This window comes from Monomorium pharaonis, chromosome 11 (genome assembly GCF_013373865.1).
Source record: "Monomorium pharaonis isolate MP-MQ-018 chromosome 11, ASM1337386v2, whole genome shotgun sequence".
NCBI lineage: Eukaryota > Metazoa > Arthropoda > Insecta > Hymenoptera > Formicidae > Monomorium > Monomorium pharaonis.
In genome coordinates this window covers 3,450,152-3,460,077 of record NC_050477.1, presented here as the reverse complement: position 1 = coordinate 3,460,077, position 9,926 = coordinate 3,450,152, and the positions used below count along the sequence as shown (strand labels likewise).

The 9,926-nt window shown below is 30.2% G+C and overlaps 1 protein-coding gene across 2 annotated transcripts; it reads right to left on the bottom strand.

Annotated features, from left to right (window-relative positions):
- Positions 1-1,710: 1,710 nt before the first annotated feature.
- Positions 1,711-8,106, bottom strand: LOC105830239 (nardilysin). Of its 2 annotated transcripts, XM_012669447.3 has the most exons (15): positions 7,810-8,105; positions 7,542-7,651; positions 6,682-6,770; positions 6,398-6,552; positions 6,205-6,318; positions 5,939-6,134; positions 5,668-5,873; positions 5,420-5,590; positions 4,681-5,024; positions 4,077-4,577; positions 3,823-3,973; positions 3,590-3,723; positions 3,036-3,414; positions 2,311-2,797; positions 1,711-1,928 (listed from the first exon to the last, which is right to left on the bottom strand). In XM_012669447.3, the coding sequence occupies exons 2-15, from the start codon at positions 7,637-7,639 to the stop codon at positions 1,756-1,758; spliced, it is 3,198 nt and encodes a 1,065-aa protein (XP_012524901.1). In that variant the 5' UTR covers positions 7,640-7,651; positions 7,810-8,105; the 3' UTR covers positions 1,711-1,755. The 2 variants fall into 2 exon arrangements, with proteins under 2 accessions (XP_012524901.1, XP_012524900.1); XM_012669446.3 differs by having other exon boundaries at positions 7,542-8,106.
- Between the last annotated feature and the right edge of the window lie 1,820 nt (positions 8,107-9,926).

Below are 9,926 nucleotides of genomic sequence, written 5' to 3'. Positions count from 1 at the left end.
ATTTTGCTAGAGCTAAATTACCATATGCTAGAGAGTATGTTAGAAAAAGAGGGAAAATAAGTTAAAAAAGAAGTAAAATCACAAATAGAAGAAAAGATTTTTTCAAACTAGGAAAATTGTAATTACAGCATGTTAATTGTTCATGGTAATTGATTAGCCACCAGGATACGCCGAGAGATTGCTAGTTCGCACATTGCCGATCCATCCGCGCATTTATATAAACGCAGCTGCATTGATGTATTCTTGTTGGATTATTAATACCATTGTAAACATTGTACCGTATTGTAAACATGTATTCCAATTAATGTCTGATGTCGAGCAGAGCTGATTCAATGCTTTCGCTATTTAAACACAAAAGTATCGAAGGCTCATGGGCATACATTTCTGAGTAACTGTTATTTGTATAACTTTCGTGATCCTATCATATAATTTAACAGAGTAAAAAACAGCGGAAAAGAAAGAAGAGAAATAATAGAGAATCAGTGCTGGCGAGAACACGAGGCAGATCCGAAAAAAAATTCTAACTCTAAAGACACATTTAAACTACCTTAAAAAACGGATACATATTTGGAGAGTATATAGCAGGTAAATAATTAATATAAATGTAGTGGCAACTCTATAATATTACGCAAAGAAAAAAAAGATATATACAATGATTATTCGAAGTATAAAATGCAAAACGCACTCTTAATGGATGTTATAACAATTTAGAAATACTTAAATTGCATTATTAATACTCGCTGTAGTCCGACTTCTGGAATACAAGTGCTCTGTATACTTTCTCACACTCGCGAAATGTTTTTTCCTAAAAGAGAAAAAGATGGAACAGAGCAATTGATCTAGTTGACAGATAAATTTAATTTTCTTTTTTTTCATAATATTTAACTCTTTATTTTCTATAAATGCAACCTCTCACAATACATATACACAACGCAAAAAATTAGAATACTTAAGATTTGTAGAGTCCTCCGTTCAGTTTATAAAAAACATTGCGCGACATGTTGTACGGCTTTCTGCGAAAGATAACGAACTTTCAATCGAGTCTTGCAAGAAAACTCTTAGAATGAAAGGAAAGAGAGAGAGAGAGAGAGAGAGAGAGAGAGAGAGAGAGAGAGAGAGAGAGAGAGAGAGAGAGAGAGAGAGAGAGAGAGAGAGAGAGAGAGAGAGAGAGAGGGAGGGAGGGAGGGAGGGAGGGAGGGAGGGAGGGAGGAGAAAGACGGAAGGTTCGGATATGGTTGGCTGATATTTTCGGAAGTTTAATGATTTATTGAAAACGTGTTGTCATGTCTTGAATACAATTAAAAGAATACAAAAAATTATCTCGAGCAAGTACTTTATTTCTCAATGAGCATTCTCTTATATTATAACGTTTATGTTCGTTCAGTTATTGTACTTACGATATATTTTTATTTTATTTGCTTGTCATGTTGCATGCAAAAAGAAACATGAAAAAATGTTAAACTTACAAACTATGTAAAATTTACAATCTCTTATTTTAATGTGAGACAACTTTATTAATTTCGAATATTTCATGTTGCAAAATATTTCTAACATTAGTTATAATGACTTATCGAAAAAAAAGATAGAGGTAATAAATCTTGAAAATTACACGGTTGTAATCTGATTTTAATTTATTTTATTGTTGAAGTGCGGAGATTAGTATTAAATATAAGCATTTAATAAATAAAAAGACCCTTATTAATAAGGCAGTATAATTTATAATTTTTTTATTATTATTATACTATTATTAAAGTATCATTTATTCAGCGCTCTGAGAGGATTAATCCCCTCACTTACTGGATAAACGTAGAGATTTTTCTTGTAATCTTCTACGTTAGTAATATGATGATCTTGCGCTTCCTTATTCTGCTCATCGGTTATGTATTCCAGGAAGAAATATTGCGCTTTCTTGCGATCCTCTGTGGTATCTATAACAATTTTTTTTAATTTTAATTTAGCAACTTTAAACATATAATCCGATAATACCAGAGTAAAGCAACACTTTTCGCTGTTATTAATTATAAAAGAAGGGACTTTTTTATTTTAATTTAAATAAAAATCTATTTCATTGCATTTATATCTTAAATTTTTATAAGAAGCTAAATTATGAAAAGCTAATCAAAAAGTGACATAATGAAAAGAATCAATTATATATTTTTTTTAATAAAAATTCAAAAAATTTAGCATGGATAATATTGATGTCAACATTATATAAAATATATCTTAGCAAATAAATAACTAAAAATAGAAGGTAAAATCATTGTAAGTCAAAAAACAAATAGACATTGACTAAATTTGTTATCTACTCACTATTTGCTTCCTTAATCGCACTTTCTTTCGGATCAGTTCCTACCACATGCACGCTCAATTTTCTAAAGTTACTTCCATTTAGTGTGTGCTTTGAGGCCCATTCTCTCAGTTCGTTAATTTTTATGTCTTTTATTGCAAGCACTTCCCTTTCAAGTCTATCAAACATGTATTTCCATTTTGTGATCTCATTCCAGTTTCTGTCAACTTCCTCTTCTAGGTCGATATCAGCACATTGCTTCAATTTTCTTAGTGCCTCCTTGACGTCATCCAATTCCTCTTGTGAGAATTCTTCCAAAATTTTATTAAAAGATTTCAAAAACTCTTCAATCCGCTGATCCACGTGCTCGGTTGTATATTTATCTGCCTGCGTGTGAACGGTAATGGAATACCCTAAAATTCCATTAAGATCTCTAAGGGCGCAGGAGACATCATAGCCAAGCTGTTCTTGGGTTCGTAGCCGATTAAATAATGGTTCTTCCATTATCATCTGAAAAGAGAAGAATGGATAAATTTGATAAATTGGATCAATTAATCGCAATAATAAAACATTATTTTATTTTCTTCATTCAACATTAAATACAATTTGACATATATTTAAAATTAAGATAAAATTTAATATTTTAAGTCAAATATTTTAAGATTAAATTTGATGTTTTAAATATAAATAAAATTCAACGATTCTATATATTTAAAATATATGAAAAATAATGGTACTTAACACTTACGATCATTAGATCGATTAGCACTGATAATTCGATCGATGTGACGCCAGCTTGATAATAATTCGTCACTACGGAATTTGCATCAATTTTATTGATATTTTTCAACTTGCAATAACATGTACCCAAAGGTATCTGAGTAACTCTCATTTGTGGTATCGTACTAGAAAGCAAGGGGCCGCAATTAATTATTTCAACGCATTGTCGTACAGTTTCGACAGCAACGTCCTGCGTCATGTTGCCTTGCACGAGACATTGAATATATAGATGATCGGTAAAGGATTTCACAAAATCGCGAAATTCTTCAAAATTAATACCACGTAGAGCGGTATGCGTGTCAACATGTGTATAGTGGACAAGCTTTAGTATCCATAATCTCACATCTCTGAGAAAAAAACAAGAATGTATACATATTATTGATTAATTGGTAGAAATGTAATTCGTTATAATTTATTTTACAATATTCATTGTTGTAATTAATATGTATCATTAATTGTTTTTTTAGTTATGTAAAAATTTTATATTTTATTGTAATTATGCTTAATAATAAAAGCTCATACTTGACGAGTTTTCCAGGTTTTATAAATGTGTTATAATACGTCTTAAGTTGTTGCACTTTCACAATTTCAAACAGATCTTTCGTAACGAGAGTTGGATAGTCCACCATATATTTTGCAATAGCCATCAATAAAAGCTGTAATACAAGTAAAATATTGATATATTTTGAAATTTGTATTTATAATGTATATATTATAAATGTACTCTAACGTACATTTTTTAAGCACATACTTACTGATAATTTTTCATTAAACCCGTTCATTTTTATTGTAATACCTTTCTCACTGGCACTAATATTATAATCAAATCCAGCCGCTATAGCTGGATATAATTCTTCGATCAATAGCAGTTTTAGTACATTGCAATACATTTCCATAAGAGCTGTACTGAAATGTTATACATTTGTTTATATATATATATATATATATACAGCACTAAAATAATGCTATATATTTTAATATATTACATTATTTTATTCTTTATACTTACTTCTTCGCTGACTGAAGTCCCAGAGAAGAAACAAAATGAAAATTCATGTAACATTCCGGCAAACGAAATTTATGATCCGGACGATACCAAATTTCCGATATACGATCATTGTGCAATTTTACAGGATATTTTGGAACCTCTACTGGTAATTCTATCAAAGAAAAGTCGCTGGTAAGGAATGTATTCTGTAATGGTATATGAAAGTCTGGCAATGGTTTGATGGATTTCCAGCGTTCAATCCATTCCTTTGGTATCTCGATGTCAGTGTACTTAGTTTTAAACCACGGCTCAATTTTATTTAATTCGAGACAGTCAAAATCTTCGTTAAAGATCATAATATTCGCATTCTCTGGTACTAAGTAATCTAAACATTTTTGTATAGATTCCGGATCATATTCGAAATAAAGTTCATTCCCAGTTATGTAATCACGCGGCGGATAGAAATGCATACTCTCGCATAAATCTTCCACATAATCTGCTGGATCCTCCTCATCGGCAAATCTAAAAAAAAGCCTCTATAAGTAATGTTTTACATATATTTTAAATTTTTTCTTTCTGATTCGATTCTTCACACATTTATTATTATATTGAAAAATTGGTTTACCTAAAATTATTTTCTTCGATCTTATAAATTTCATCGTAAATTCTTTTCTGCGGACCTTCCCTCTTCAATAAATTGATAAAGGAAAATATCGCATCTAGAACTTCCTCCAAGTGTTGTTGTCCCTCGTAGGAAAGCACTACAGTAAGCTTTAATAAGGCATACATGGAGCTATGTTCGAAACCGCTCTCACTATTACCGCTGAACATATCGAGGCTCCACATTTTTTTGCGTAAATAACTAATTAAGGAACCTTTTCCTTCATGTCCGATAATCCATGAGATATATTGATGTGGTTTACTTTTGTATAAATGAAGTAGCGAAGGCATTGTCCATGTTACTTCTAACTACAAACGACAATTATTTTATATATTTATTCTGTATAAAAACAATAGTTTTTTTATTTCTGTTTGGTTTTATGTAATATTACATTTTAAATACAATTGTAACACATTAGAAAGATAAAAATAATAAAACAAAATTTAGTAAGATTGTGGTATATAAAACTATTTTTAACAACGTCATAAATGAAGAAAACGTAAAGTTAAAAGTAGAAAAAATTTAACGCTCTTATTTATATAACCATTGGACATTTCTTAAATTCACATTTTTTATGGAAAAAATATAACTTCTACTTGAAAGTACTATCCAATTCAGCAATAAAATGCAACTTATTATTTATTAACTGTCTGTTATTATTATTAATTAACTATTAATCTGTTTGAATTTTATAATTATGTACCTGGCTGACATCTTTGAAAGGTTTAACTTTATACATTTTTCGAAAAACAGGAGTATCAAAAGATACACCATCTTTAAACTCGGTAAAGTCGTCAGGAGGCAGATCGTTACTTGGTACGTCGGCAAAACACGTTGTAACATATTTTTCTAATGTATCTAGCGGTAGTCTCGCCTATAATAAAACAAGTTATAAATCAACCATGTTTAATAAGCAATCAATGGTTCTTATTGCAGTCTCAATGAAGTTACTTGTATAGCCAACTTCATTCGATGAGCGCTGTAATGACGTTCTCTGAATTTGTGCAGTTCTTCGTACAACTTGTCGTCATCTACGTTATCGCGCAACGTTATTAAATTGCCCCAAATAAACTTGTTGGCTGGATGACCAGTTCGCGCAAAGGAGGAAAATAATTGTTCCTTTCTATTGTCGTCGCAAGGTAAGGCCAACTGAAATTCTATATGAGCATGGCGTATCAAAACTGCAAATTGTAATATCGATTTACACTTATAATTTATATACCACTTTCTACAGCTTCTCGCTCCCGCGTGATGGCATCTTTTTTCATCAAGGGTTTGATAAAAAATTGAGCAAAACGGTCGAGAGCTGATAACAAGTGTTTCTCTTGAATGTCAAAGTAAAATGTTGTATGCTCGCAATCCGTTGAGGCATTGGTAAAGCCACCACGCTTACTGATAAAGGCATCAAAATCGTTTTCCTGCAAGTAATTCAATACTTATGCATTTAAACATATAAATAAATGAATTTTATAATAAATTTATGCATACTTGTGGATATTTTTCAGATCCCATGAAGACCATATGCTCGAGGAAATGTGCCATGCCTGGAACTTCTGACGGATCGCTGAAACTACCTACTCCCACACATAAACCACAGGCTGCCTGTAAAAAAATAAATTTAAAAATAAAAAAAATTAATTCAGAAGATATATCCTAAAATGTAAACTAAATTGTTATGTACCTTTTTTTCGTCTCTCTTAACTCGTCTAACTGAAGAACTGTCGTCTTCGTCATACTCATCACTTGTATCATCTTCATCTTCATTTTCATCATCATCCTCTTCATCATCCTCTTCGTTACTTTCCTCATCCTCTCCACTTTCATCTTCACTAGATTCTATATTCATTAAAAATAACATTTTTACATATAAAAACAAGTAGTTATATATTTTATTATATATTATGTTATATATTATTCAATTACACATTTTTATAAATTTATAAGATCAGGTTCGTATCAGCTTACCTTCATCATCTTCATCTTGAGAAGCACATGTCTTTGAATGCACGTCAGATATTAGCAAAGCTATTAAACCATTCGGTAATCTGATGACTCTAAATTTGGAAGACAAAGCAGATAATAACGGAATAAGAAATTACTGAGAATGTTGATAATTATTAAAATATAATATTTAGTATATACATTTGTTTAACAAAGAAAATAGTATGTTAAAATAATCGAAATAATATATATTTTAAGTAACATACAAATGTGATACAAATTCTTCAATTATCACCATTATATCATAAATTGTTTACGTTACTTATATCAGCGTTAATTCATATTAGCAGTTTATTTTTTAAATTTTATTTATTTACCAAAACCTTTAAATATTTAAGTCATTTATTATTATTATTTGTTATTATTATGAACTTGGAGACGATTCCTTGAAATCATTGTTAGTATCTTTACTAGCACAATTCAATAGTGCAATATTGGCTAATGTTGAACTAGTATTGAATCAATGAAATTATGCTATTATGGATTCTATCTAGCTAACCTAGGCAACTGTAATAATAAAATTCAAAGCGTAAAGCGTAAATTATTTTCTAAACGTTAAGTCAGAGAATTAAAATTTCCGGTAGTGTTTTACAATTTGTAATAGTGTTTATATTGTTGCAGCATATTAAATTACACACACACACACACATCGCGCGCGCACCAACAAAGATATTTTACATAAAAACCTAACCCTTTCTATAAAGGACGTCATTAAAGAGTTTCTTTCAAGACCTAGACTCATTATCTAGAGTCATAGATATTATTTTTCACACTTATTTCAATCGGAACTACACGTGTTGTCGAGTATTCGTCCCCCATCTCACCTATATTCCTTCTTATCATTTTCCGATTTGACGGGCGTCTCCAGATATTCAACCTGACAACGCTCATCGTCGCCGGTGACACGCTGCGCGTCTGGCATTATATCGAGGCACTGTAAATCGGAATGAAAATTAGGTCGGTCGATAGAATAAGATCCGATCGTAGAATTCACGATTTTTTCACGAGGTTTTCGAATCGTTTTCAATTGCTTTTCTAGTGGACTTGCTGCAATTTTCCTCAACACTCCAACTAATGCATGTTTACACGCACATCTGACAATGGTTAGTCGTTGTCGAAGGAGATAGAGAGCACGTGTCATACACGCTTCTGTACGGCCTGAACACTGAACCAACTGAACATGGCCCTGAATGCAGCATTCAGACCATAGACATAATGAATATAGAGAGAATTGTGCATTCGCGCTTTTAGACTTTAAGTAAAAGAATCGTATAACCTTCGTATAAACTAGAAGCTGATCAATAATTTCTTAAAAAATGAAAAATTCGACGGTAATTGAAGACAGCGCTGATACAATTCACTTTTTCGATCATCTTATTTTACAAAAATGTGTGTGGGGGGGGGGGGGAGTGGTATGATAGCATATATAAATTAATATATCGTACTAGAGAGATATAAAATTTATTATAAAAGTAAAGTGTACGAGTATCACAAATATTTATTGATTAATAATAATACAATTATTACTTAATTATTAATTGCTAATTGTAATTCTGTTATATTATACAATAATATCCAGATAGAATTAAAACACATAAGTCATACAAAAACGTCATTTATCATTTGATGATATCATGATAATGTCGTAATGGTATCTGTAACTTTTTATAAGTGACAAATAAAGTCATATAATGACATCTTTAGTTTCGCTATGGATATCTATCTGAATGTCAATTTTTAATAATTGACTCAATAATATTATGTGCGCCTATTCACGATATAATTATTATCATAAATGTATTTTATAAAAATTTGATTTTTTTTTCAAAAACAAATTGCAGCATTTAATTCTATTATTGCATTATCGCGTATATATGTAATATATACTGTCTCACATCACGTTGAACTCTATCTTTTTTATTGTGACATAGCAACAATATGCGACAATAACACGTGTAAGAAAAAAACAGAAAGTTATCACATATTTATTCTTTTATCTTACCAATTGTATGTATTTGATTGCGCCGATTATTATTTCATTATTATTATTATTATTATCTGATGTACAATATTGAAAAGTCCATTATAATAGTTTACATAGTTTTTATCTATTTCATTAATTATTAATTCAATATATATATATACATGTATATATAATGTATGTATCCAAACATAAAATTATTAGGCAGATATGTGAAGAAAAAAGATAGAGATTATTTTTGTTTTTTCTTCATTATTGACACAAAAATTATTTACTAATTTAATTATATTATAAATCTTGGTATATTACGAGGAACATCAAATAGAATCTCCGATATTTAACACACGCAATTGCGTACACATATACATACATAAGATTATTAAAAAATGAAATGGATAATAACTAATTCACTTAATTTCATTACTTATTTCTTTACTATTCAAATATCGCATCCTCTAACAGAGGCATTTATGATTTAAAATATTAATACGATTAAGCGCTATGTGTATGACAAAATATATACGCAACTATAATATTCCAAAGAATGCTCCAAAGAAAAACAAGTCTATTGCCGCCCACTTTCTCAACTTGCGAAATATGTAATAGACGTGGCGATTTTTCTTCTCGTCAGCCTCATACGTTTGACATGGACGTTTCGTAATATTCGATTCTGAAATACTCAACTCTGAAGATTTCCTCTTTAATTATGAACTCGAGGTTAAAGACCATGATAATATTTCGCAAACAAAATTGCCCAACTCATCGCAGGGGGTTCTTTCGTCGCAAATACATTAAGCAACATACTATGTAAGTTTCATAAACGTGCATCGACAACTTTCGATTTTCATCGAGCACTTTTGGTAATATACATTACACGCAAAGATAGAAAAAGAGAGAAAAAAGGGAGGAAAAAGTTTCTTAGTTTATATTTTAATTTGTTTTAATTATCTCGTGTGTTATTTCATGTATATGTTCCACATTCTTTAGAGATATCTCTCTCATGCGCCTTTCTATAATTTTTGCATTTAAAATGAAACAAACACAATATACGATATATGGCTTTAATGAGATTTAAAAAATGTCGAAATGTATATACATTCTTATATGCAAGATATATTTTGCATAAATAAATGTTATGTCTTTATAATTCTTTTTTCTTTTTTACATTTATTATTTTGGTGCCATTATAATATGTGCTTATTAATAAATTAAGTAAAATACGAATACT